Here is a 27,571-nt window from a genome sequence, read left to right as displayed (position 1 = left end):
CATATAAATTGTTTGAGAAAAAATATTTAAGGAGACATGGAATTAATTTAAACCAGTAGAGTCCACTGCTGTGACTGTAGGACTGTTAAGATCATGGCAGATAAACAAGGTGCAGTGGCCGAAAACCAATGGATTAAATTTGTGTTGGAAATAGGCTTAATTGGCAAACAAAATCATGAGAGGATGGGCTATTCCACCCATCGCTCCCTTTTGGGGCCCTTAAAAGAAAATACTTGGGGGGGGGGCAGAGAAATAGTTAAGAGGAAGCTAACCACTGACAGATAGAAGAGGAGAAAAAACATCAACTGTAGTTTCAAGAGGGATAGCTCAGTGGTTTGAGCATTGCCTGCTAAACGCAGGGTTGTGAGTTCAGTCCTTGAGAGGGCCACTTAAGGATCTGGGGCAAAATCAGTACTTGGTCCTGCTAGTGAAGGCAGGGGGCTGGACTTCATGACCTTTCAAGGTCCCTTCCAGTTCTATGAGATTGGTATAAATATATGGAGATACACCTAACCCCACACCTTGGTTAATACTGTTTAATGTTGGACAGTCAAGGTCTTAACACTTTTATTCCATCTAAATTAATACAACCCTATCCCCCTTTAGCCAGAGGTTGGAGCCCCTGTCCACAGCCCAGGAATTCTCAGGTTTCTTTTGAGATAGACACAGAAATCCCAGCAGTAGATAAACGTTGTTTATTAAACCAATGTGCAAACTGCAGATTTTCATATAAAAACTTGGCTACCAACATGGCACCTTCTGACCCCAGGCATCTCTACGGACAAGAGATTTGTCCCAATGGTGCTGATGGAGCTGGAGTCTGTTCTACCAGCTCAGCGGAGCCCGGATGAGCGTCTCAAAGGCTGGCAGAGGTGGGGCAGGCCAGAACCACCCAGCTGGAGCCGGGCAGCTGTGGCCACTGGACAAGCCAGCTGGACTTGTAAACAGAGTCCACTGGCTCCTGAGTCAGTGTGAACGTAGAGGCTCCTCATCTGCTGTTTTCATGGGATCCCCAACTTTCGCCAGGGGCTGAAGCATTTGAGACTGGCTGGAACATTCGCAGAGCAGGGGGGTCTATTTAAAATGGGGCTTTCCTCAAAGAAGCCCCATGAGACCCTAGCAAAACTGCCAGGCAGGGGCTGCCAGCCCTCAGCAGCCATAGTCCCTCCAATCAAACGTACACATTAAAATCAAAGGCAGTGTTTAAAATAATGCCACAGAATGGCTGTTGCTGAGATGTGGGGGTGGGGCCCCAGCTGCACTCCAGGAGTTCACCGGTTCCTGGCCAACCACCCAAGGTCCAGACTAACCTAGCGGCTGCACAGGTTAGACAGAGAGCCCCAAGGCTCAGCTGGTGTAGGATACTTGTCCAGATACGTGAACGTGGCAAAACTCCTGTCCGGGAACGGCCTTCTTCCGGCATGGCTGCCCGGCCTTGGTGATGCCTTGGCACAGGCGTCGCGGAGACATCGAAGAGGTGGACCTGAAAGGATGGTGAGACAGGCTGATTATACCTGCAGGTCTAGAGCCCTGTGAATCAAGTGTGGGGTCAGGTCAGACAACCAGCAGCAGGGGGGGAAGGTGTGTGTGTGTGTGTGTGTGTGTCTCCAATGGAGAGCAAGTTAAGCTGCCGAAACACCCACCCTAAGCCAAGCCGTCTACCAGATGTCAACACTTCCAGCCCCTTCCTGCATCCAACTCTCCCTCTCCTAACTCCACCTTGTCCTCCTCATCTACCATCCCCCCCAGCTCCTCCCCATCTGCCTTGCTCTTGGATTTCACCCCCTGGCTCTCTCACTTCCTCCCCTCAGTCTCCCACACTCATCCTCTGGGCCTTTCGCTCCCATGCTGACAACACCCCGCTTTATGCACATTTCCTCGCCCTGATCTCTTCATTCCACCTGCAGCCCTGCCTCAGCTCTCCCACTTGCCCACGGGCTGTTCACTTAACACAAGAGCAGCCATACTGGGTCAGACCACTGGTCTGTCTAAACCTGTATCCAGTCGTCTGACTGTGTGTGGCCAATGCCAGGTGCCCCAGAGGGACTGAACAGAACTGGGCAATTGAGTGATCCATCCCGTTGTCCACTCCCAGCTTCTGCCAGTCAGAGGTTTAGGGACACCCAAAGCATGGGATTGCGTCTCTGACCATCTTGGCTAATAGCCACTGAGGGACCTATCCTCCATGAACATATCTAGTTCTTTTTTGAACCCCGTCATACTTTTGGCCTTCACAACATCCCCAGGCAGTGAGTTCCACAGGCTGACTGTGCGTTGTGTGAAGAAATACTTCCTTTTCTTTGTTTTAAACCTGCTGCCTATTCATTTCATTGGGAAGGGGTCAATAACACTTCCTTAGTCATTTTCTCTACATCAGTCATGATTTTATTAAACTGTGTCATACCTGCCTTAGTTGTCTCTTTTCCAAGCTGAAAAATCCCAGTCCAACTTCATCCAGTCTTTTTAATCTCTCTCACCAACCTGCTCTCTCGGATCTCTCTGTAGCGGAGCTCCTGCATCACCTGGTCTCTCAGCACCATCCATCAGCCCCCTCCCTCACGTCCTGTCTCGTGGCCTTTCTGTGCCTTCCAGCCCTGCAGTGTTGAGGACGTCTCACCTGCTCTAAGCCCTCCCCTCCCTTTCTTACATTCATGCAGTAGCTGATTCTGTCCACGCCTCCACTCTCCTCCACCCAGGATTCTCTTCCCTCCTATCCCCAGGTCTGTCCCGCCAACCCTCAGACCTGGCTCACCCCCAATATCGACTGCAGAGCGTCTCTGACTGATGGAAATCCCACGACTTCCTCCACTGCGGATTCATTCTCTCCTCCTTTGGTTCTGCCATCTATGTAGACTGACTCCTCCACTTCTCTGACTACACTGAATCCCACGCCCACAACGCCAGCTGCATTTCACCACCTTTGACTCAAACCTTCCCTCCCCTGCCACTCCCACTGCCCAGGATTGCGCCAAATTCGTCCAAGAGAAAACTGACAAACGGATGCGACCTTCCCCCTCTCCTTCCCCTTCCCTCCCACACCTTCCTTCCTTCTTCCCTGTCGGACACAGTGTCCCGCTCTCCTCCTCATCCTATCTCCTGATCTCCCTCGTGCCCACTCTCCTCCGGCTCTTCCCCTCACAATACATACATGCTCTAGCTTCTCCCATTTAAAAAAAAAAAAAATCCCACTTGCCTGTCCAACTACAGCCCCATCTCCCTTTAGTTTCTAAGCTCATTGAATGCACTGTCTAGTATCACTGTCTGGGGTTCCTCTCTTCCAATTCCACCCTACACCCCCCCCCCCCCCAAATCCGGCTTCTGTCCCTTACACTCCACTGAAACTTCTCTCACCAGAGTCTCTCCTGACCTCTTCCTAGCCTGAGCTCAGAACCAGCGCTCCATCCTCATCCTCCTTGACCCACCAGCCACCTTCGCCATGATCCTCTTGTTGAACTCTTGTCCTTCCATGACTTCCTACCTCTCAATCGCTCCTTCCGTGTCTTTCAGAGAAATCCTGCTCCAACTTCCTGTGGGGTTCCACAGGGCTCTGTCCGTGGTCCCCTTCTCTTCTCCCTTTACACCCTGTCAACGGCTAATCTCATCTGCAAACACAAATTCAGCTACCATTCGTCTGCTAGTTACTCACAGATCTACCTCCACTCCAGACTTGGCCAGATTACAACCTGCTCCTGGATGGAATCATAGCAAGGTTGGGCTGGAAGGGCCTTCGAGTCCCGCTCCCTGCACTGAGGCAGGATCAAGTAAACAGAGACCATCCTTGATAGGTATTTGTCCAACCTGCTCTTAAAAACTTCCAGTGATAGTGATTCCACAGCCTCCCATGGAAGCCTATTCCAGCGCTGAACTCCCCTTACACAGTTGGAAAGTTTTTCCCAATATCTAATCAGATAAATGTATAGCCATCAACTCAAGTGCAATAGTGCTAAACCAGAGCTCTTAATCTCCCCCCCAAGCCCCATCCCAAGCCCTCCCTGATCACTGTGGACAATCCCACCATCTTGCCCATCACTCAAGCCTGTAACCTGGGCAGCATCTTCAACTCAGACCTCTCTCTAGGTCCTCGCATCCCGGCAGTGTCTAAATCTTGTCAATTATTACTGCAAAACATCTCTAAGATCCAGCCTTTCCCATCCATCCACACAGCTAGAACTGTCCTCCAGGCTGTCATCTCAATTACTGCAGCATCCTTCTCTCCGGCCTTGACGAATGCAGTCTTGCCCTGCTCACACCCAGGCAGAATGCTGCTGTGAAGATCATTCTCCTAGCCCATCACTTTGGCCATGCCACCTGTCTCTTTGGATCCCTCCATTGGCTCCCTCATCTCCATCGTATGGAACCTAAGCGGCTCGTCTTCACCTCCACGGCCCATCCCCACCCTATCATCTCGTTCAGTATCAAAATGCCAACGTCAGCCTCCATCACCCTCTTGCTAGATTTTCAAACCAACAACTTTGTGCTTTCTCCCGTGTTGCCCCTTGCTCTTGGGAGGAGCTTCCGCAAGCACCCACAAAGCCACCTTGTTATCGTCTGTCAAAACTCTCCTTTGCAGCGACGTCAGAAAACGTGACGAGGCAGTCGGCGCGTAGAGACGACTGCCCATCATGCTGGCCAATGTAGTCTCATGGTGTCCTTGTACTTCCCCATTGGTCTGCCTCTAGCCACTAAAGCCAGGGGCCACTTAGCAAAGTCAGGGCATCAGAAGCCAACGGCCTCGGGATTCGGAGAGATAATGGAGCATTTAGTCCCTAGAGGGAGTGGCCCAGCTTGTCCCCAGCCCTTGATTGCTCTTCAGTTGCCTATGATGCAACCCTGAGCGTATGGCTGCATATATTTGTCGACTAACAACTAGAAGTAAAGGGTCAACATTAGCTACGTTACTATTAAACAGAGGGGGGTTGGTGATTTCCTCCAGTGCTCCCCACTCCCACTCTCCATTCATTGTATTGTAGTTTAAATAAAACTATCAAAATAATTTAAACCAGCTTGATTATATTGTGTAATTTTGACAAAAAATATGCAGAATTTTAAAATATTGTGTGCAGAATTTTTAATTTTTCGGTACAGAATTCCCCCAGGAGTAAAACCAGGAGCCATGGGACAACTGTCGCCCAGAACGTGTCTGCAGCATTCCTCTCCTCCTCCCATCACGTAGGTCAGGCCACCCTCGCCCTAGACATCAGTCACCCCTTGTCTTGGAGGCAGGGCTGGTTACTAGCAGGAATAACCCAGCCCAAAAGCCTCCCTTGGGGATGCCAGCGCCGAGCCAGCAGGGATCAGTGAAGCACTGCGCAGAAGGAATCCGGCGCAGCCTGTTCAGAGAGGGGAGCAGCGCTCTATACTCACATGTCGCTAGCCATGGACTGGTCCAGGCTACAGGATCTGAAGTCAGAAAAGGGCTCGAACGCGGGGCCCAGGTGGCGCCTCTCCAGTGTGGCCTGTTCGGGAAAGAGGGAGTCACGTGTGGCACTGAGGAGGAGGAAGACAAGCTCCCCAACAGCGAGAGAACCAGGATCAGCTGCAGGCCCAATGCCAGGGCCCACCTGTTGCTGAATCTCCCCCCCCCCCCCACACACAAACCTACCCACCTCTCCCCGAGCCCCACGTGGGGCAGCCCCGGACCCACCCCCATTCTCCTGCCTGCCTCTCCCAGTGCCCCACGATGGGCAGTGCCAGCCCTGCCCCTGCCCACTTGCCCATGGCCCACAGCAGCCGTGCCAACTTCCCACCACTTACCTGCCTCTCCAACACCTCGTGCCTGCTGGTGCGGCTCAGAGTGACACGGCGCAAGTTCCCGATGGGGACGGAGGGAGCCGGCAGAGCAGCGGATCTCTGCTGTGCCTTCCAGCCTGTAGGGGGCAGAGGTACGCCCCCATCCCGAAAGGGGTTTCCCATCAGCGGGGGCGCCCTCCCCAGGCAGGAGTCGTCTGCAACACATTAATGGCTAGCACAGCGAATACACTGGGCCGCCTGACCAGTTCCCTCCAGTACCCGGCTCCTGCGCCCACAGACAGGCCGAGTCATTCAACGCTGGAGCCCCAGGAGCGCGCCTATGGCTTTAAGCCTCCCTACCCCAGCCCACCTGCTACAGCACAGCCCCTGTGCGTACAGCTCTCCAGCCACACGGGCCTGGCACACCCCCGATGCCGTCCCCAGCCCTAGAGGAGTTCATGCCACGTCCCCACTGCGGCTTGGCTGGAGATGCTGTGGCCTCTGGATACTGCAGAGCCGACATGCTTCGATGAGCAGCAGAGAGAAGTCTCACTAAGGGAGCTTTAAGCAGCCCAGCTGCCTAAGCCAACGAGGGGGAAGGAAGGAAGGAAGGAAGGTCCAGTGGTTAGGGCACCGGCTTAGGACATGGGAGACCGGCGTTCAGGCCCCAGCTCTGCTGTGAGCTTCCTTCAGCAAGTCACTTAAGCCTCCTCTGTGCCTCAGTTTCCCATCTGTACAATGGGGATAACAATGCTTCCCTGCTACGCAGGCATGAGGAGAGATACGTTTAGAGTTTGTGAAGCGCTTGGAGATCTATGGCGGAAATGCGCTAGGTAAGAAACAGACATTCATTGTTATGGTTATTATTTAAGATATTCAGGCTGAGTGCAGGTCCCTCTACAGACTGGGGGTCCAAGCTCCCCGGGGAGGTGGGGGTGATTCTCCCATAGGGATCAGGTCTTGCATCGACAGGGCGGGTAGATACTAGTGCTCTGAACACACTGCTTGTTCTTTGCAGTGTTCACCCCAGCTCCCAGCCAACCAAAGGCAGGGATCTGCTCTCTTCAGATGCAGCATCTCCATGGTCCCCCCCAGGGCAGAGTGGGGTTTGCTGCAGCGCTCTGGCACGCAGCAACATGTTCCCCAGACACCCTCCATACTGAACTCTCATCTCACTTACCCTGCAGGTAGCTCATCTCCTCCAGCTTGTTCAGCTCTTCCCGCAAGAGGCCGATTTCACACTCCCTGCCAGGGGAAAGATGCAAGGTTACAAGATTCCATCACTGACGAAGTTTCACCCCAAGTCCTGCCCAGCTAAGCCACTGCCCCATTCCCACCCTTCAGAGCGTGAAGCTGCAGGGGGTCCTGGCTAGAGGTGCATGTCCCCTACAGACCAGATGGCCTGAGCCCTCTCTGCACCAAGCATCTGATTTAGTTGGTGTTGGTCCTGCTTTGAGCAGGGGGTTGGACTAAATGACCTCCTGAGGTCTCTTCCAACCCTGGACTAGATGACCTCCTGAGGTCTCTTCCAACCCTGATCTTCTATGATCTCTCTCCTCCTCGTCATCTTCTATGTGCATCAGTTTGTAAGTTTCAGAAGAGGTGTCCCTGGGCGCGTGAGCATTAGGCGACAGCACCTGGAGCAAGAACAACGAAGAGCAGACTTGCCCCAGACACATGCCCAATCCTCAGCCCCTTCAGGGCACAGCTGGAAGAGTAGAGGTGGGCCTCCCGCCTCCATGGGAGATTGATCCTGCCGGACCAGTGGGTGTAGAATGGGGGAGTGAGATCCAGAGCCGGAGCGCCCCGCCCCAAGGAGAGGACACACTAGACCTAGATGTGCACAAGCATCCCAGCTGGCCTGGCCCCACACGGGAAGATGTGGTCCTCGATACCTGTGGGGGCATCCAAACCATACCAGGCTTCCTACACCAGCACCCGCACCCTGAGCTGCACGCAGACGTAGGACCCAGGGCATGTGCTGGACAGCTGCTGTAACATACAGCTAATGCAGCCAAGCATGGGCGTAACTTGAGGTCCCCCAGGGCCCAACTGGGAACCCCCATGCTCAAGGGCTATTGCAGGGGGAGCTCTCTGCTGCCACCCAGAGGCTATTCGGCACCAGCGCACCCCTTCTGCAGCCACCACGGTGACAGGTGTTCACTCCTTCCCGCCGGCAGGATGCTGCGGCTGCTGCCGGCAACTATAGCAGCACTTGTGTTCCCCAGAGGCCGGGCAGCAGCATGGCGGCAAGCAAACAAGCCCGGCTGGAGCCAGCCTCTGTGCACCATGTTAGCCCGCAGGGCTGGAGGCGCTGGGGTGCTGCGGGGCAGTTTCCCAGTCTAACACAGACGGACTCTGCACCGCACAGGCCTGGGTGCTCCTGCTGCAGGGAACTCCTGGGTTCCATTCTCGGCTCTGCCACGGAGTCACTGCACGACCCGTGCCTCGTTTTCCCCATCTGAACAGCCAGAGGATGCGGTGTAAATCCCGACAGAACACAGCGACCCACATCAAGCCGGGTAAGGTTTGGATGCCCCCACCCCACTGCACACAGACCCCCACGGCGGGCAGGGAGAGTGGAGGGTGAGATGCTATATAAATACCAGGCACTCTCGCTACCAGCCTCTTCCCCTGGGATTAGCTGGAACCTGAGTCAACGGACAACCCCGGGCCTCATGTGAAAACAGGGCCACAAACCCTTCCTGGCACCAGCCTTGAAACAAGGCCGGCTTTCGAGAGCACGTCGCTAACTAACTCGACTGTACGTGCTAATCCGGACCCTCCACTAACGTGTGATCAGAGGGCGTTTGAAGTGACCTTAGCAGAGACCTGAGGAGGGAAGGCTGTTAAGGCACATCTGGCCATGAACCTGTTGTCCCCTGCAGTATCCCCTACAGTGCTCCAGATTTACCTTGGTTAGCCCCAGGTCCCCATGTGCTGGTCCCACCAGCCCACTCCTACCTGTCAGGGGTGGAGGTGATATGACAGCGGGGATCATCCTTGAGCTCTGCTTCGGGGCTGCTGGCCCCCGCTGCCCTCTGGGGAGTCAGTGAGAGCGCCAGAGGCGGCTTCCGGCCCCTCACGCTCCGGGCGCAGCAGCACACGCTCGCCAGCAGCCAGTTACCTACAAAAACGTGAGCAAAGCCGGAGCTGGGGTCAAATTCAGAGCAGCGTCCGGCTAGCACAGAAGGGGAGCCAGGGGAGCGGGCTGATGGACCTATGGATTCAATATTTTGTTGGAGGAAAACTTACCTGCTCAGAGCCAGGGGTCAGGGCGCCGGGGGGCTAATTCTGGCACTACCACTGACTCCCTGTGGCTCTACCCCGCAGGGGGCTGTGGGAGTTAGCACAGGCTGGTGGGAGGAGGAGATTAGCTGGCAAGTGTGACCCAAGCTGACAGGGTGGTTTTGTCCCCCTCCGGTGGCTGGACAACGCAAGCTTTAAAGGTCAGGGGGTGGTTGAAATTGACGGCACCAGCGGCCGCAGGAGCGGTGAATGGTCTAGCTCATGGACAGCCTGACGACTCAGGCCTGTTTACCCGAGCGTGGCCAACGGCAGGGCAAACTCTCCCTACACTCTGTGCCGGCGTGTCCCCACCTCGTGAGCCCACTCCAGAGCAGGGCTCTGTCTCCGGGGCCCATTCAGCCCTTGGCCTCCCTGCTGAGGCTGCCTGGTCCTGGTTCCAGCGATACGGAGAAGCCAGCGCAGGGAGAGAGGGGGAGCCGGCTGCACTCACCGGTGACAACGAGCACCAGGAAAAGCGTGAGGGACTTGAAGCCCAGGGAGACGGCGTGGTTGAGCTCGGAGAGCGCGTTGGCGATGACCAAGACCAGGAGCACGGCGCGGGGGAGGCCTGGGGTCTGCAGGAAGGTCATGAGCAGAGCCGAGAGCAGGAAGTAGCCGGCGTGCAGGACGCAGGTGCAGGCGGCGCCGAGGCTGACTCCTGTGAGACAGAGAGCGGGATGGGGAGACGGGCCAGCGGGCACGTTGCCTCCTGACAGATCCATGCTCAGACCAGCGCTAACTCCCGGCTGGTTCCTGCCAGCGGTGTGGCCTAGGGAGAGACGTCTCCCCCTTGCAACATTCCCCTAAGTCCGGGGGGTGGGGACACACTACACTGCCCAGCTTCGCCCAGGGTTTGTGGGGGGGGGGGAAATTATCTTAATTACTAAGATAATTAACGAGGGGTAGGCGGCATCTCTGCCACAGGACCTGCTCACGCAGCAGCTTGCTCATTCCATTGCTACTCCCGCCAGCCTCTGACACCCACTCCCGTCGTATCCTCTCCGGGCTGGGACCCTCCCACACCAGGGGGCAAGCGGCTCAGGCCCTGCCATCGGACAGAGGGGAGTCTGCTCCTGCAAATGTCTCTCCCACCCTTCCCCATGACACCTCTGAAACTCCCTCTCCCCAGGCCCATGCTCCCTGCACAGCAGACAAGGGCCTGGAGGCTCTGTGCAGCCCCAGCTGGGGAGGAGAGCAGGAGACCAAGCCCAGGGCTCCAATCCAGGTCTCTGAGCGCAGGGAGGAGAAAGGCCGTACGCTGCCTTATTCACCGGCCACCTCCATCCCGCTGAGCGGCGGATGCTCAGACACCCTTCGAAGCCCGGAGTCGCTGTTTGGTAGCGCAAGTCTCCTCCCACCTAGGCGCTGGGAGCAGTTGCCTCCCCAGCGCTCAGAGCTGGGCTGTGGAGCCCACCCCAGCGGAGCTGCAAGCGGAGAACCAATCCGTTGGCTGGCCAGTTCCCAGCGCACAGCCACCGAGCAGCGCATAGCCCAGCGAACTCGGGGGGGGGAGGAGGCTGCTCAGCGCCTTGCTGCCCTGAGACGCACGTTGCCCCCACCCCCAAGTCACCTGCCCAGCCAATGAATCTCTGGATGTGCAGGAGCCGGCCCTCCACGCTGCTCTGCATGTGATCCACGGCGTAGAGCACCAGGCCCAGGCTCCGGTTCATCCTGTGCAGCTTCCCCATCAGCTCGTCGTAGTACAAGGCTGTCTGGTTCTGGTAGGCCAGGAACAGCGCCAGGTTGGCCTCTGGGCAGAGAGGGGCAGAGAGGGTTCAGAGCTGGCGTAGGACCCCTGCTGGACCTGCGGGACAGCAGCTCAGAATGGGGAGGACCGGTCCATCGCGGGCAGACCTGCTGGAGCATCGCAAGCCAGAGACATGCCAAGGTGGGATGGCCGGGGTGGAACTGGGCTTGGATTCCCTCTAGGGGTGACACAGCCTGGTGTTGAAAAGCGTCGTATTGTGAAGTAATTTACAGTTTATTATTTTGCTGAGCGAGTCTATGAGGTTACTTTATAGTCTATTATCTCTAGTCTAGTCTTGTTCCTGCCAAATGTCTGGGTATTTCCTTTATCAAGTTTAAAATGTAAGGTGATCTCCATTGTAAGGTTTGCTTCTACCTCTCCCCACTGTAGGCACAGCCTAGCTGAGGCCCGGGTCACTACAATTACAGGGTAGATCCCACATTGAGACAGTGTCTGTCGGATCTGCCAGCACCTCCAGGAAACTGGGAGGGTAGAAGTGAGAATACAGGGTGGGTTCTGGAGAGATAGAAGGGAACACAGTTCACCAGTGGTTCCAGCCTCCTCCCGAGTAGCTGGGCCAGCTGTGGAGGTGTTGGTCTCAAGCTGCATCAGGGTGAATTTGCAGGGACTAGACCACCAAAACACAGGGCAGCTGTTAGTCAGGTTGCTTAATGCGCTACCAGTAACACTATTAGAGCAATAAGTGTGGTACAGGAACAGTATCGAGGGACATAGTATAGTGCAGGGATCAGCAACCTTTCAGAAGCGGTGTGCCGAGTCTTCATTTAGTCACTCTGGTTTAAGGTTTCGCGTGCCAGTCATACATTTTAACGTTTTTAGAAGGTCTCTTTCTGTAAGTCTATAATATATAAACTAAACTACTGTTGTCTGTAAAGTAAATAAGGTTTTAAAAATGTTAAAGAAGCTTCATTTAAAAATTAAATTAAATTAAATTAAAATGCAGAGCTCCCCAGACCGGTGGCCAGGACCCAGGCAGTGTGAGTGCCACTGAAAATTAGCTTGCATCCTGCCTTCGGCATGCGTGCCATAGGTTGCCTACCCCTGCTATAGTGTTTGAGGAATTTGGGAAAGGGTTAATGAACTGGAAGGTTTTTTTTTTTTAAAATGAAGATCCAGGAGCCATCCCTACCTAGCGTCCCCCAGCACTCCCGGCGGCGCGGCTGGGAGCCAGGGGAGCGGAGCAGGCTGGGACCGGGTCGCTCCACTTACCACGCGGTGAGTGCAGCCCCGACTCCTGCAGCAGTCCTGTGGGGAGTAGGGGCAGGGCAGGGGCAGAGCAGGGGTGAGAAGAGGCGGGGTGGGGCTGGGGCCAAGTAGGGGCGGGGGCCATGGGGGAAAAAGAGGCAGGGCAGGGGCTGGAGCAGCACACAGCTGCGCAGGGCACCAGGAAATGTGGTGCCCCCAAAATTTCCTGGTGCCCTACGCAGCTGCGTCCTTTGCGTATGGGTAGGGACAGCCCTGGCTATGTGCCATTGCAGGCAGTCCTATCATCCCCTCCTTAAACTTATCACGCTCAGCCTTGAAGCCAGTTTGGTTTTTGGCCCCCACTGCTCCTTTTGCCTTGTGTCTAATAAGAGTCTGGCTTAGATGGACAAGACTGGATATTTTGCAACACTGCTGCGAGACTGTGACCAGAAGGAGGCAGCTAAAAGCAGTGCCCCGAAGAGCCCGACGCGGGTACGAGCGTGGCCTCCGAGTGGCCGATCAGACTGTGCGCTGGGCCTGTATTTCTCCAGCAGTGAGATCGCAAGCGAGAGTTAACCCCAGAGACAGAAGCTGCATTTTCTATTGTTGCTGCTCTTTTCTCTCACCCTTGTGTGCGTTGTCTTGGCTTCTAGGAAACGGGATCAGACTAACAGCAGCTATAATGCCACCTCCAGCCCAGTCTCCCCAGAAAGGACGGTTATCCAAGAGACTGTCCAACAAGGAGGGGATTTCCTGCTAAAATCTCTCTCCAGATAAAGGGAAAGGGATGTTACAATGAAAAACTGACTTAGTAACTCACAAAAAAAGAGTGAAAACAATGGATCTTAGTCAAAAGGATGCTTACCGGTGGGTTTGCTCTGGGACCAAGCAGGCTGAGGTCTCTGTGTACCAAACCCCGAACCTTGTTTAACCCTGGGGCATGTTAACATCTTTGACCCTGGGCCACATGTATTCCAGCTAAATAATACACCAGCCCCACCCACGCTGGCCAGCCGGGAGCCACCTGCCCTGCCAGCAGCAGTCACGGTACCTATTTTGGAGTAGACCTCCTGGGCTCGCCTTTGCATCTGGGTGAGGTCGGTGAGGATGGCTCTGTGTCCTTGCTGCAGCTCCACGTCCTGGTCATCTAGGTGGCTGCTCACGTTCTCTGCGGGGGAGATGGGGCAGAGCTCAGGTCCTGGCAGAAACTCCCATGAAGCCACTCCCCATGTTAAGTGTCTTGCACACCTGTGATCTATTCACCCACCAATGGTCAAAGCCTCTGAGCCTAGGTGAGCAAAGATGCTGCAGAGGAGGTCACACTGTCCCTTGCTCCCTTGATCACCCTCTTAACATAAGAACGGCCGTACTGGGTCAGACCAAAGGTCCAGCCAGACAGTATCCTGTCTACCGACAGTGACCAATGCCAGGTGTCCCAGAGGGAGTGAACCTAACAGGTAATGATCAAGTGATCTCTCTCCTGCCATCCATCTCCACCCTCTGACAAACAGAGGCTAGGGACACCATTCCTTACCCATCCTGGCTAATAGCCATTAATGGACTTCACCACCATGAATTTATGACTCCAAGATCTCTTTCCTGATTAGTTGGGGCTATTTCCGCCCCCCCTCCCATGTGCATTACTTTACATTTATCCACATTAAATTTCATTTGCCATTTTGTGTGTGTGTGTGTGGGGGGGGGTCACACACACACCAGAATCTCCCTTGACCCTCTTCCTCGCACCCTTTTCCCCCAGAACCACACTCTCTTGACCCGCTTTTCCCAGTCTCGTGACCCTTCCCCCCATCAGAACCATCCTCCCGTGTAACTGGGATCCCCCCGCCCCATTTAGCAAGATGGGGAGGAGGGGCTTGACTTCCCTCGACAGCTGTTTGCAACCTCCGGAGAACCCCTGCTCCAGGGAGCCGGGGGACGCTCCATGCCCGTGTCTCCCTGTTCTCACCCATCCTCTTGGTGATGCCCTCAATGAGCTGAGCCACCTGCTGCTGCCCGCTGGCAATCAAGGCCTTCTCCTGAGTCAGCTGCTCCAGGTTGCTGTGGATGGAGGATTCCATCTGCTCCTGGCTGCCCTGCAGCGTCTCCTGCTGGAGCAGCAGCTCGCGCTGGCTGCTCACCACCTTGTGCAGGGACTCTGCCGTCAGCTCCTTCAGTTCCTCCTGGCCGTCCTGTTAGCGAGACACTGACTCCATCAGCGAGGTGCCAGTAGTGACGCACAGACCGCAGTGGTGCACGCAGAGGACTACGAGCGACTACAAGTCCCAGCATGCCATGCTTAACAGTGGAGCATGGCACACGGGGATCGGTCATCTCCACCTCTGTATCAAAGGCCATGGTGGCTGTGCCCTACATTCACTCCGCCCTTTGTTCATTGGTTCAGACCTCTTTGGAGCCGCCCACCCGCCACGACCCACCTTCAGAAGCCTCATGGCCTCCAGCTGACTCACGGCGGCGGAGACCAGCGTATTGACCGTGTGCTCCGTCTGGCGCTTGAACTGCATCTGGCGGGTGGAGTAGCAGACAGCGCGGGCCCGGTTGCTGACTATGTGGTAGGCGTTCCAGGTGTCGGGGTCCATGTCGGCGGTGCATTCCGCGAGGGGCTGGTTAGAAAGACAGCCAAGCAGGACTAGGTTCAATAAAGCCACAGGAGAGGTCCCTTCCCAATGCCCCTCATCCCTCCTAGCCCAGGAACTGCATGGCAGTACTTCAGAGAAAGCAAGAGGTGACCTGATCATGGCGTATCAGTAACTTCACAGGGTTTTATAATCCAGAAGAGAAAGACAGAACAAGAACGGAAGGCTGGGAGCGGAAGCCAGACCAAGTCCAGTTGGAAAGAAGACCCATTTTTAACGATGAGGGTGATTAACTATTGGGAACAAGCTCCCCAGGGACGTGACAGATCCTCCATCTCTTGGTGTCTTCGGATCCTGACCGGCTACCTTTGTGGAAGAGATGCTGTAGCCACACCCATGCTGCTGGCCTCGAGACAAGTGCAAGTGGGTGTAGTTCGTCGTGCTGTGACATGCAGAAAGTCAGGCTGGATGGTCCCTTTTGGCTTTAATCTAGGAAACTACAGTACGAGAAGCAGGTCGTGATACGGCAAAGCTGTCCTGGGTCCCCACAATACAATAGCTTCCACAGCTATGGACAGTTTAGGACTCAAACATAGGACCAAGCTGGGTGAATTATCCTCACAAGCAAGACCAACCTATTCTCACCCAGCTGAAGCACTACCGTGTTAGACCAAAGTACCCTACCATGGGCAGATCTCAAGGGCAGATAGACGCTAGATCTTAGGCAGCATGGCCCACTATACAAGGCATCGGACTGGGAATCAGGAGACCCGAGGTCTATTCCTGGCTTCACCACTGTACGCAAGTCACATCCCTGCGTGCCTCAGTTTCCCCTCTTTAAAAGCGAGCGAGTTGCACTGACTCACCTTTGCAGAACACTTAGAACCCTACAGCTGAAAAGTGCTATGCAGGAGCTGCTCATCACAAATGGATTGACACAGCCCTGGCGTGGGCGCACCTGGGATTTTGTGCTCGGTCCTGGTCACCATGGGACTGAAAGAGACTGACACTGGAGGGAGTTGGAGAAAAAAGCAACAGACATGATCAAGGGCTGGAGGGAAAGGCTGGAATACATAAGCATGCAGGGCTACTTAGCTAACTGATAGCGAGCTAGGCAGACGATGCGCCTCACATTTGAAAGGTGAGCACCACAGGGGGAGAGAAATTACACAGGGCAATACCCACATGTGAGATGGAGGATGGGATGAGATAAGGAGGGGGAACACACAGGGTGGTGATGCTGCGTAGCGAACTCTCCAGGGCGGTGGAACCCAAGGCAACTGGCAGGAGACCATTTTGGGACACTGAAGAGGCTGATGGCACAAAACGCTCCAAGATCAATCCTAGGAACCAGTCCTGCACTGGGTGCGAGATGGACCAGTCCGCCTAACGGGTCTTCATCTCTCACACCCAAGAGGTTCTCTCATTGAAATGCTCTTGGCCTCGCTGTCTCGATATCCCGGCTACGTGCAACGAGCCCGTCGGGAACATGAACCAAGCTAGCTGTGCAGCTATCCCGGGGGATCAGCACCCCCAGCCCATTTCAATAGCTCCATCTGTGCAGGGGGAGAAGATGTTTGTGGGGCGGAGGGAAGAAGATGGATGGGGGAGAAGGGTGGCTGTGGGGCGAAAGACGTCAGCAAGAGGATATGGAGGCCTCTCCTTTCATCCCCATGGAAACTTGGCTAAGGTGAGGGATGGCTGAAGGTCGTTCCCACCACGTGATGTCTGTTTGCAGGCCTAAGGTGATGCGAGTCCCATTCCTGGTGGGGCCACTCTGGTGCGACATGGTCGCCTTGCCCAGGAGTCCCTGCTCCATGGCTTCCTTCACTCCCCAGGCCCGCGTGAGGAGAATCTCAGGGTGCTTGCACCGGCTGCAGCCCTCTCCCCAGCCAGCATGGGAGGGTGTGAATTCAGAGCCGCCCCTCGCCGTCTTACCATGTCTGCAGTGCAGGGATAGGTCCTGCGCCCTTCCACGCTCGCTTGGCAGTTAAACAGGGACACCCCCAGCTTGGCCAGTTCCTCTTCCGTCAGGTCCGTACAGGAGGAGTGGATCTGGGCAATAACCTGCCAGCAGCAACGCAGAGGGGAAGGCGCTCGTTAGGGCTTGTGGTTTCAGCAAGCTGGGTGCCTCCCACTCCCCCTGACCTCTCCCAGGTGCAAGAGAAGGTAACTCCTCATCTGCAGGCCACATGTGGCCTCTGCCCCTAGACTTGCATTTTAAATCCTCACCCGCTGCCCCACGATAGGAGAATCATTAATGCTGGACAGTGACTTAATGAGGAGAGCTCAGTTCCTGGGGTTCGCCTCCCCTCCCCGCTAACCTCCATACCCCTTGATTAGTTCGGCAGCACCCAGAAGCATGCTAGACACCCCACAACACAAGGGGAGCCCCTCCTCACACAGCCCCTCCCTGTGAAAGCACAGTCAAGCCAGCTGGTGATCTTCTGCCTCTGCTCCCCTGGAGATGTTACCCCAATGCCTCTTCCCTGCTCAGTCCCCTCCTTCCCCCCACAGTGGGCGGCTCCTCTCCCTGTCTGAGAGCAGCTGTTTCCCCTCCCGCCAGGCCGGCTGCCCCTACCCACTTTAGCTGCTCTGCAAATGCGGAAGAGCCTAAAAGCCTTCAGAGAAGCAGACTGACCAAGGAGCCCGCACCATGTGCCCTGCTGGCACCCCCAGGCCATCAGCAAGGGCTCTGCCCGGGAACAGCTGCACAGCAGGGGGAGGAAGACGGCATCATCTGAATATACAAATAAATGTGGCTTGTTTCCCGCAGGCCTCCTGGCGGGGAGGAGGGATGTGAACATGCAGAGGCTGCGTGGACCCGCTCCAGGGTTGGGGAGCGTTCCGGAGGTAGGGGGTGGGCTGGAAGTACATCTGGAGAGGTTGGGTGACAAAGCGGACAAACAGGGTGACCCTCTTCCCCTTTGAGGCCCCCCCACAAGACCCCCTTTACAGGAAACGAGCCAGCTAACGAGGGGCAGGGCAGATGAGGAGAGCTCATACGGACACAGGGCAATTTGTGGCCACATGGAACAGTGACACCAGCAGCCTGAGCACCGTTGCTTGGTTGTTGTCCCCCTCCCCTTCACTGCGGCTCTGTTTAGGGCCGGATTATGCAAACATGAAACATCCGTGCACAGGGAACAATCCCATCGAGTGCAATGCACGGCTCCTGCACACAGGGAAGCGCATGCAGAAGTGCTTACAGGATCTGGACCTTGGATGGCAAGTGCTTTGGGGCACGGACCATTCCCTCCTCCCTGTCGGTCCGGCCCCAGCCCATTTAGTGCCCTCCTGCAACAAAGAGATAAGTGACACCTTGTGGTGACAAGAGTCCAGTGGAGACAGATCCAGGTGCCTGGCCTCAGCCAGGAATCGCTCATCCCCCGTCGTCATCTCAAAGGGAGCATTAGGGAGACTCCTCGAGGCTGGCGCTGGTGTTGGGGGGACGGGGTCTCTTTCTGGAGCTGCTCCCTGCCTCAGCCAGCCAAAAAATCCAGAGGAGGGAGTGAAAAGGAGGGAGAGGAGGGTAGGAAGGAAGAGAGCCCGGCGGTCCAGGCGCAGCATCTTGAGGCATGGAGGGGGATCCTGCAGGCAGAAAACAGAGAGAGTTTGAACTGAGAGGAGTCTGGGGAGCCCCAGGCATTGAGCAGCAGCTCCACATCCAAGCCCCCTGCATCCCTCCCCACTCCTGAGCTCAGAGACCTCAGCCTGGCTCGGTTAGGAGGCCCCGCACAGAGCAATGGTCAATGGCACGGCATTGAGCTGCAGAGTGGGGCCCATCCAGGAGCAGGCGTGGGACTGGCCCGAACACCGTCCACAAGCTCCAGAAGAGGGGAGCGAACGGCACAGGCCTGATGTTACATTGACAACAGCTATGCCGGTGGTGTGCTGAGGCCACGGCCTGCCACGCCGACCGCACGGTCTCGCTGATGCCTTGTACTCCCCTGTCTGTACCCATCTGTGATCTCGTCTCATGCTTCGATCGGAAGCTCTCTGGGGGCAGGGACGTGTCTGTATTTGTGCAGCCCCCAGCACAATGCCACGTCTGGGGTGCCTAGGTGCTACAACAATACAAATAAATAATAACAGTGATATTCGTGACACTGAGTTGGGAGGTGCCCAGGGGCTTACGGTTCCTCCCCGATTTCCTCCTGTGTATGTCCTAGAGGGGGCATCTGGGAGAGGAAGATTAATGGTCAGATAGCTAGAACTAACGGAGTGTCTGGGATCGTGGAAGCTAACAGCCCCAGCATGCAAAAGTCCCACGTTGATACATGCTGGGATCTAGAGTCTCCACAGGCCACACACCTGCACCTGTCCCGGTCTCTCCGTTATAAAGAACTTTATGCTCCTAGATGCTGCTGGCGACGTGGCCCTCAGGGAGGTAATATTCGCATACATTCTCCAGATTTTCCTACAGCTGGTTTTAAGCAAAGTGAGCCAGGCTGCCAGGGTAGGAGCCATGGGTAGCTAGCGACAATGGTGCTGCTGCGTTCCGGTTATTGGAGCTCTCATTTCACAGATCCGATTGTAACAAGATAACATTAAGGATGCTAAAGCCTCCCAGGAGCAATGGAGTTCGAATTTGGCTCCCAGCTCTTCCCTATCCAAGATATACTTTTAAAGCGAAAACTGCTCCTTCTTGGTAGGCTCTGTGCCTCAATTAATTCCCTTAACGTTTAACCTTCGGATCCTTTTTATCCGAGAGCAACACACTTCTGGAGGCGGCTCCGTACGTTTAAACATTGGTCCCCTACAACAGGAGACTTTGGCCAAGATGAAGCTAGCCAAGGCAATCTTATCAGAGAGGCCCTCCACCCCTCGGAGGGAACAAAGCCCGCGGTGTCAAGTTGTGACATCTACAGAAAGGCATGTTAGGAAAGGATCAGACATATCAATACTTAGGTGAAACCAGCTGAAAAGAAAGTGCCTGTTGAAGTAGCTAATTATTTTCTAACCCCAATCTCTGTTGGTTCCCCATCCTTTCATATCAGAATTTACCATATTAGCGTGTTGTAAATTGTAACTCAAAGGGTTCTGCTGTCTAAGGGTCTCAAAGCACATCCAAGATTAGTGGATTTGTCCTTGCACGCCACCGAAGATGATTGAAGTCCTAGCCACATTTCCCAGAAAGGGAAACAGAGGCCACTCAGGCTCAATGACAGGCCTTAGAACAGAACCCAGGAGTCCTAACTCCCAGCCCCCAGCTTTAGCCACTAGATGTGGGGTCTCTGAGGTCTTTGAACAGCGATGTTACAGAACTTTAAAAAAAAAGTGGTAATGGACTAAAACTGATCATTTGATTCAGAAACCGTGACACCAGCCCCTCCAGGCCACAGCCCTGGCTGTCCATTCACAGCCTGAGCCAGTCACTCCGCGCAGAGCGGACACATTCAAGGCAGATGGCAGCGGGGCCAGGGGATGGGAGCAGGGCTCTCCGGGCACTAACTCTGGTGCGGACGGGATGACTGGGAGCGGGGGCGGGTTAGACACCGAAGGGCCCGTTCCCATCATTCAGACTGGCCTCCTGTCTGGCACGGGCCGGAGGGGCCCACGGCGGCATTTCAGCCCCCAGCCCACATCTGGTGGTGGAGCTAGCGCTGGCACAGAGATGCCCCAGTTGGATGTACAGACTCCAGGCCGAGGGAGGATCTGCCCCCCCTTTGCAGCCCCCACCATGAGGAGAAGGACACCGCCCTGTGGGGAGCGCTCGGAGAGCCGGGGGGGGGGGGGGAAGGAGCAAGGGGGGTGCAAAGCTGCTAACCAGCCAGGGAGAGGGGCGGGGCTGGGGAGAGACGGGGGCGGGGCTGCCTCCCCCCGGGGAGGAGCCCCCCCGCTAGCATGTGCACCCCCAAGCGCTGCCAACGTGGGAGGAGAGCGGAAACCACGCCCCGCCCCCATCGGAACCCCACGTGGGCCAGCCGCGGCACTCACCTGACACCGCCCCCTCGAGAAGCAGCTTTACCCTTCCCGGGAGCCATATGAAACCGGCGCCCGACGACGTCACACCCGGGCGCGGCCAATCGCGAGGCGGGGGCGGGGTCAGGCGGCGCTCCGCCCATCGGCAGCGGGGGTGGGGTCAGGGTGGCGGCGCGCGGTGCTGGGCGCGAGCACAGAGCCCCGCCCCACGGGCCTGGCCGCGTGACGTCGGGGAGGCGGCGCGCGATGGAGGCGCGCGGGGAGCTGCGGGTCGGGTTCGTGGGGGCCGGGCGCATGGCCCAAGGGGTGGCGCAGGGCGTGGTGCGCGCAGGTAGGGCGCGCGGGGGGGCGCGGCGCCGGCGGGACTCCCCCTCCTCTGCCCCCACCCCCGCCAGGGGTCACGGGGTAACCAGCCCCCCATGCTAGAGCGCACCCCCTGCCACTCCATGTGTAATCAGCCCCCGCCCCACTGCAGAGGGCGTCCCTCGGGGGCCTGGGGCAAAGCAATTTCGGGGCCCCCCTCCATTAAAAAAAAGGTTGCAATGCGGGGCCCGGGCAAATTGCCCCACTTGCCCGCCTCTCCGGGCGGCCCTGCTCCCCCACCCCATGAGGTGTCCCTGTATAACCCCGTGCCTCGCCCCAGAGGTGGCTGCATTTCAGCGCTGGGCAATGGGTCCCTGTATAACCACCCGGGGGGCAGCTGCATGTTGGTGCTCAGTGATGGAGCCCCAGGCCGTGCCCAGCGCTGGAGTTCCAGAGCCCCATGCCAGCCGCGGCTACGTCCCTCCATAGGCCCCGGCTGCACCCATCATCCCAGAAGCGTCTGCATGTCCTTGCTGTGCAAAGGATTCTGGGATAAGTAGTTGCAATGCCCAGCATCCGCACCCCTGCGAGGGGCGTCTCTGCTCAGGTCCAGTTATCAATGGCGCTGGGATCCGATCCCTAGGGAGTGAAGGCCGCATAGAGCTGCCTGGTTGTTCCCATGATGCTTGCAGCCGTTCCAGGTCTGCTGACACGATTGCCCTCATATGGTAAAAGTAAGTTCCCTGCAATCACCTGGCATCGCTGCCCACAGAGCACACGGCCCCTGTTTGCCCACGCTTGGCCAGCTCCTCCAGCAGTGATTAGCCTCTTCTCCTGCCTAGTAGCGTTTCACAGCCCTTGGGAATCTCACACTTGCTGGTGAGGGGGGAACCCTTGGGCTGGGGTCTTGCCCCAGCCCGGTTTGGGTGATGGTTCCAAGGTTCATCTGTGTTTGTCTTGGTCTCTCGTCTGTGCTGGAGGCAATGCAGGATTGTCTGGATGCATCTTAACGCAGCTGATTCCTTCTTTGCTCTGTGTTTTAAGGAAAAGTCAAAGCTGCTAACATCTTGGCCAGTGCGCCGTCCGACAGGAACTTGGGCGCCTTCCAGGTGAGCGAGGACAGGCTGTGTGGGAAAGGTTGAGTCTCTCTTCCACGGGACTGGAAGAGCTAATAGTGTCTTGATGTCTGGAAACAGGAGGCAAACACAGTAGCGGCGCTTGATGCCACTTTGTTGTGATCCCATCAGATCCTGCCAGCTACTAAATTCCTGTGAGGAACACCCGGGGTGCCCTGGGAAATGGTGCTGGTGAATTAGCTGGGGGAGCCCTTCCCTTTGGGTCAATGCTCAGCCCAGTACCCCAGCCTTGCAGTTTAAAGTGCATGCCAGTACCGGATGAAATGATCCTCAAATGGCCCTTCCACACCTCACAGGGCTGAGTTTTAATGTCACAAAGCGTGTTAAGAGCAGGCGAGGGCTGAGTGCTGCTGTTGTACTGGTGAATTCCAGCCTGTCCCGCTCTGCCGGCCTTTCCTCTCCAAGCCTGTAACCGTGTCCCATCTCCTTGGGCGGCAGGATTTGGGCTGCAGGACGACGCACTGCAACAGCGAGGTGCTGCAGCGCTGTACCCTGGTCTTCCTAGCCACCAAGCCTCACCTGCTTCCTGGAGTCCTGCAGGAGATTGCTCCTGCCGTTACCCGGGACCACATTATCGTATCGGTGGCTGCTGGGGTCACTTTGCAGACCCTGCAACAGGTGAGCATCTGATGGTCCCTCTTGTCCCTCCCACCCCCCATTAACCTGTGAGTGTCCGGGGCATGCACACACACGTGAAGGGGTTATATTTGCTTTTATACAATGGCCTGGAGAAGAGGAAGAATGCCTGTAGGTGAAGAGCGCTCCAAATCCACACAGCTCTCCAGTGAGTATACAGCCAGGGCCAGATCAAGGCTCCCCCCCCATGTGCCATAGATATGCCCCCCTACATGGAATGGGTGTGGGGGCAGGGGAGGGAGTTGCAGGAGGCATCCATCCCTTAAGAATAGCTACCCTCTCCATCCCAGAGAGGCAGGGGGTAGCAAGGGGTGTATCAGTACTTACACCTGGCCTGCTGGGGTGGAACGCCAGGCCTGCTGTACTCTTCCCCTTCTGCCACGCATGGAGTATTGTTCTGGGAAGGGGGATGCTTGCTACTTCCAGGTGTAATCCAGCCCATTGAGGTGTATAAGGCAGTTCACACCTCTCAGAGCTATTGTCCCAGGTTCTCTGCAGACTCAGGCAGCCGTCCCTGTACCTGTTATGCCCAGGTCATGTTTTCAAGCTTCCCTTTGCAGTCAAGAGAGCTAGAGACTTTTATTTTTTTTTAAGTGAAAGCTGAAAATGTGCTGTAATCCCATGATTCCAGGAGCTGGGGCCCAGGGCATGGGTCTGTCATGCCTATGCCTTAATCCACCCCTGCCAGGTCGCCAGGTACTGGTTGCCAGCAAGCAGGTCAGTTTGTGCTAGTCTCAGCAGAGGCGCCAAAGCCCTGGAGCTTAGCACAGGCATACATGGGCCTGCTTGGTGGGCTGTGCTAGCCAGCAAGCGTAATCCCCGGTGGGTTTGTGTTTCTTGTCATCAATCAGCTGCTCTCTGTTTAGTCCTGCTTCTGGATTGTTGCCTTTCTGTACAGACTGAATCCAGCAGGGGGCGCTGAGCTGACACACACACCACCCTGGCTAGGCTCCGCAAACCCTCCTTCCTCAGTTGCTGTCAATGTTTTTTCCCCACCCACCTCTGCTCCTCCCTGTACTATGTAAAATGATTGCCACAGATTGAGTATTATGCCCTGTGCCCCTCTATCTTGACCTGCAGCCCCCCTGTTATCCCAGTCCTGGACACCCTCCCACACACACACACACAGCTTTGCCGATGCCCCGCAATCCTGACCTTCAGCCCCTTGGCCTTCTCAGCCCTGGCTTCCCCTGGCAATCATGCTGAATTCCTGAGCTGCCTGGTGGGTTTGCCATGTGGACACACTGCAAGGGCTTGGTTAAGCCTGCCATGTCCTCCGTGACCAAAGGCACATACTACGCCCTCCGTTGAGACCGCTGGGCTGTCTCCCAGCCCCTGTCCCCACCAGCAGCAGTGTTCTCCTGGTGTAGTATCACGGCCGTCTCTCCCTGCAGCTTCTCCCTGCTGGGACCAAGGTGCTGCGGGTCATGCCCAACCTGCCCTGCGTGGTGCAGGAGGGGGCAGTGGTGGTTGCCCGGGGGAGCTGTGCTGGGGAGCAGGAGGCCGCCCTGCTGAGAAGCCTGCTGTCCGCCTGCGGGCTGTGTGAAGAAACGCCGGAGTCCTACCTCGATATCCACACAGGCCTGAGTGGCAGCGGGGTAGCCTACGTAAGTGCCCTTGCGCTGGGCCCTCCAGCCCCAGGGATTTCGCGGTTAATCATCTGCCAGCCCTGCCAGGGCAGGGTTGTTCCCTCCACCCTGGCCTGTCTGCAGCTCCATACAGCGACTCCCAAGCAGTGCTCTGGGTTATCAGTCCTGACACCTGAGGCTTCTCCGATGGGCACCCGGGGCTCCCCTCGCTCCCTGAAGGACAAATCCCTGGTGCCTGCTGAGCTGTGTGTGCTCATGCCCGTGCTAGACCCTCGGCTGCCTCTAAACCATGTGATCTTAGAGTGGGGCAGCCTGCGCCCCTGGTAGGTTAGACAGCACACGGGGGGCCCAGCTGAGCTCTTAGTCTAGTAACTGGAGCCGTTGCCCATAGAGGCTTGGGAATCAGGGGTCTGACGGAGTCCAGCTGGAGACCTCAGTCCCTTGCCTGTAACTTGCTTATAGCTTCATGGGCGTCTGATTTCTGCCAGGATCAGGATGGTGGCCAGCAGCTTTTGGAAGGCTCTGCTGGTTCAGCACTGCCAGGCTGGCTCCTGTCCTAGGAGGCCTCCATGTCCTGTCCTCCAGAAGCAACAGGCATAAGATCTAGCTGTTCCCTGAACGTCCGCCTTTCCCTGCTCCAGGTTTACTTGTTTGCCGAAGCCCTGGCAGACGGTGCTGTGAAGATGGGCATGCCCAGTGCCTTGGCCAATAAAATTGCAGCCCAGACACTGCTGGTAAGTTTGGACTTCGCTGTCAGTCTTCAGATTCCCCTGCTTAACCCAGTCCTGTCCCCTCCATCAGCGCCAATGCACCTTTCTTCTGACCTGCAGTTCCGACGTCTATTCCAGTCCTGGGTTCCCCTATGCAGCCAGCAGCACCCGCTGCTACTGCCCGGACAGCAAGTGCCCAGGACAAGCTCTCAGTCTTAAGGAAAAGTCCTGTATCGCCTCTGAGCCTTGTGGTTCCATCTGCCTTTCCAGTAATTCCTTAGCTGTTGCTATCTTACCACACCTTGGTTCCTATCCCCTTAGCTTCTCTGACGGACTCTGCCGTTTGAGCTGAGCTGTGACCAGCCAAGGGTGTAAGGGCTCCTCTGGGACCCGTAGGGGCCTTGCTGCTTAAGAATCCTTGCAGTCAGTGCAAAAGATTCCTGGGGACTCATCCAGGACGTGATGGGGCTGAACGGGAAGAAGCAAAGCCTCTTTGGCTGTCCTAGCATGGCCACCAGAGGGAGGAGGTGGTTGCAGCTGCACCAGACAAACCTAGGAAGAGTCACTAACTGCCCCAAAGTCCTTCCAGTTAGCGAAACCAGAACCATGTGAACAGAGGGGGAGCAGGATGCAGGCTAGAGGTAGGATCCCCGTGCACAGACTGGGGAAGAGGGCACCTGGAGCCAGCTGCCCCTTAATCTGAGGATTACCAACTGGCCAATTTCTTGCATCCATCATAGATTCTAAGGCCAGAAGGGACCATTGTGATTATCTAGCCCGACCTTGTGTTTTAGACAGGCCAGAGACCTGCCCCCAAATCATTCCTAGAGCAGAGCTGTTAGAGAAACAGCCCATCTGGATTTTAAAATTGCCAGTGATGGAGAATTCACCAAGACCCTTGGGGTAAATTGATCCAATGGCCAATTACCTTCACAGTTAAAAAATTCTGACTTATTTCTAGTCTGAATTTGTCTAGCTTTAACTTCCAGCCATTGGATGGTGTTAGACTTTCCTCTGATGGACTGACGAGCCCATTATCAAATATTTGTTCCCCATGTAGGTACCTATAGACTGTGATCAAGTCACCCCTTAACTTGCTCTTCATTAAGCTAAATAGACCAAGCTCCGTGAGTCTATCATTGTAAGGCACTTGGAGGAAGCAGGTCATGAATTTACAATGGGGTACATTAGCTGCATTACTCTGACGAGAGTTTGACCTGGTTCCCCGTAACTCTTGTGTTAATGGCATTCACACCATGTATGACAATGGGAGGCAGCGCTGTCTAGCAATCAGAGCAAGGCACCCAGGTTGGGAGACCTAGGTTCTGTTCCCAAAGGCCACAGAGTGAGCTTGTGTCTCTTCCTGGGAAGGGAGCAGTTTGGATGGAGCATGGTCTCCCTCCCCCAGCTCCCCAAATCAGAGAGCAGGGACAGTTATAGGATGCTAAATCACAGCCCCCCACCCATCCCGCTCTCCTCTGAACCCGCCTCCTCTTGCAGGGAGCAGCAAAGATGATCCTGGAGACAGGGGAGCACCCGGCCAAGCTGCGCAGCAACGTCTGCACGCCTGGCGGCACCACCATCCACGCCCTGCACGAGCTGGAGAAGGGGGCGCTGCGGGCCACCGTCATGAACGCCGTGGAGGCTGCGACCATGCGGGCTCGCGAGCTGGGCGAGAGATAGGGGCCCAGCCGGGCGGGGTGTTCCGGGGCGCCTGGCCTGTCTGAGCCACGTGGAATCTCCGTCCCGTGATGGAAGGAAGTTTCCCAGGTTGTCCAGCGGATGTAGATCCCATTCTTCCCTTCCTAGGTGCCTCTCTTCCTGCCTGAGGGATTCCCAGCTCCAGGTCACCAGTGATATCCTCTAGCCCCAGTCCTTCCCCACGGGACATGGCTTCCCCACAGGTGAGGCAGGGTCCCCTTGTGTTCCTGGCAGTCCCCTGACCTGCCTTGGCCCAGCCCTGCCTCGGCTGTGGGGACTTCACACTCGTAGCCATTCCATACGCATTGTGTGCTCTCTCCGGACGGTGGGTCCCTAATAAATAATAACAACAGCAGGACGTGGGAGCTGCTGGCCCAGAGTCCTGGCTTCTTCTGCTCTCCTTTGTTTAGAGATGGTGCCCATTCTCAGAAGGCAGCCTTGGCACCAGGCTCGCCGTCTCACGCTGCAATGATCACGCAGCTGTCGGGGAAACCTGGTGCCGATCCGATCCACCCAGCGTCTCATGTGCCGGTGTGTCTGGTCTGGTGGGGGACGGTGTGAGCAGGTGCTGGTTTATAGGATGCTCTCCTGGGGGGGGGGGTGGCTCATGGAGCCTTAATGCAGCCTGCAGCTTCCCTCCCCCTTTAGCAGGGAGGTGCAAGTCCCCAGGTTCCAGCAACCCCTGCTCCCTCTGAGTGCCTGGGTGATGGGGGAATTCCCTGTATTCTTGACTCTTTTCACTGGTGGGTGGGTAGGAAATACGTAGCAGCAGGGGCCTGGGAGAGACCGTAAGCTCCAGCTGCCTGTTAGCAGCTGCACCGGCAGTCCCAGGAGAGCCCCAGCTGGCATGCGGCGTAGGAAGCCATGGGTGCCAGCAGCGGGCGGTGAAATAGAGCTGTACGGTGCCCTCCAAAGGTCTGCTGATCTCTTGGCTCCTCTGCTAACTAAAGGGTTAATGGTGACGGCATCCCCACCTGCTCTAGTCCATGCAAGCTGGCCCCTGGCC

The 27,571-nt window shown here is 56.3% G+C and overlaps 2 protein-coding genes across 7 annotated transcripts; one reads left to right on the top strand and one right to left on the bottom strand.

The window, feature by feature from the left end:
* Window positions 1-586: 586 nt before the first annotated feature.
* Window positions 587-20,655, bottom strand: LOC103305879 (protein brambleberry-like). Of its 5 annotated transcripts, XR_010599046.1 has the most exons (14): window positions 19,573-19,821; window positions 17,887-18,156; window positions 16,504-16,632; window positions 14,407-14,592; window positions 13,938-14,160; window positions 13,023-13,139; window positions 10,589-10,768; window positions 9,470-9,676; window positions 8,695-8,857; window positions 6,911-6,975; window positions 5,755-5,945; window positions 5,365-5,456; window positions 3,479-3,602; window positions 1,350-1,483 (listed from the first exon to the last, which is right to left on the bottom strand). XR_010599046.1 is itself a non-coding variant. In XM_065586385.1 (13 exons), the coding sequence occupies exons 1-13, from the start codon at window positions 19,633-19,635 to the stop codon at window positions 1,348-1,350; spliced, it is 2,022 nt and encodes a 673-aa protein (XP_065442457.1). In that variant the 5' UTR covers window positions 19,636-19,819; the 3' UTR covers window positions 591-1,347. The 5 variants fall into 5 exon arrangements, 4 of the variants coding, with proteins under 4 accessions (XP_065442459.1, XP_065442460.1, XP_065442457.1 ...); XM_065586385.1 differs by lacking the exon at window positions 3,479-3,602 and having other exon boundaries at window positions 591-1,483; window positions 19,573-19,819; XM_065586386.1 differs by lacking the exons at window positions 3,479-3,602; window positions 19,573-19,821 and adding an exon at window positions 20,506-20,655 and having other exon boundaries at window positions 592-1,483.
* Window positions 20,656-20,663: 8 nt separating this feature from the next.
* Window positions 20,664-26,944, top strand: PYCR3 (pyrroline-5-carboxylate reductase 3). Of its 2 annotated transcripts, none has more exons than XM_065586391.1 (6): window positions 20,664-20,821; window positions 21,838-21,902; window positions 22,368-22,547; window positions 23,960-24,172; window positions 24,796-24,888; window positions 26,365-26,944. In XM_065586391.1, exons 1-6 carry the CDS (start codon window positions 20,737-20,739, stop codon window positions 26,545-26,547), a joined length of 819 nt encoding a protein of 272 aa, XP_065442463.1. In that variant the 5' UTR covers window positions 20,664-20,736; the 3' UTR covers window positions 26,548-26,944. The 2 variants fall into 2 exon arrangements, with proteins under 2 accessions (XP_065442463.1, XP_005291166.4); XM_005291109.5 differs by lacking the exon at window positions 20,664-20,821 and adding an exon at window positions 21,039-21,527.
* Window positions 26,945-27,571: the final 627 nt, after the last annotated feature.

Source organism: Chrysemys picta, chromosome 2 (assembly GCF_011386835.1).
Source record: "Chrysemys picta bellii isolate R12L10 chromosome 2, ASM1138683v2, whole genome shotgun sequence".
NCBI classification, from domain to species: domain Eukaryota; kingdom Metazoa; phylum Chordata; order Testudines; family Emydidae; genus Chrysemys; species Chrysemys picta.
This window is presented reverse-complemented; position numbering and strand designations above follow the sequence as displayed.

Excerpts from the sequence above, each read along its gene's own strand:
- PYCR3 (XM_065586391.1), top strand. The coding sequence starts at position 20,737 with ATGGAGGCGCGCGGGGAGCTGCGGGTCGGGTTCGTGGGGGCCGGGCGC. Across the intron at positions 21,903-22,367 it reads GGAACTTGGGCGCCTTCCAG|GATTTGGGCTGCAGGACGAC; the intron begins GTGAGCGAGGAC and ends CTTGGGCGGCAG. Across the intron at positions 24,173-24,795 it reads GTGGCAGCGGGGTAGCCTAC|GTTTACTTGTTTGCCGAAGC; the intron begins GTAAGTGCCCTT and ends TCCCTGCTCCAG.
- LOC103305879 (XM_065586385.1), bottom strand. The coding sequence starts at position 19,635 with ATGTGCTTTGAGACCCTTAGACAGCAGAACCCTTTGAGTTACAATTTA. Across the intron at positions 18,157-19,572 it reads ATTTACAACACGCTAATATG|GATCCCCCTCCATGCCTCAA; the intron begins GTAAATTCTGAT and ends TTCTGCCTGCAG. Across the intron at positions 5,457-5,754 it reads ACGAGGTGTTGGAGAGGCAG|GCCACACTGGAGAGGCGCCA; the intron begins GTAAGTGGTGGG and ends TTTCCCGAACAG.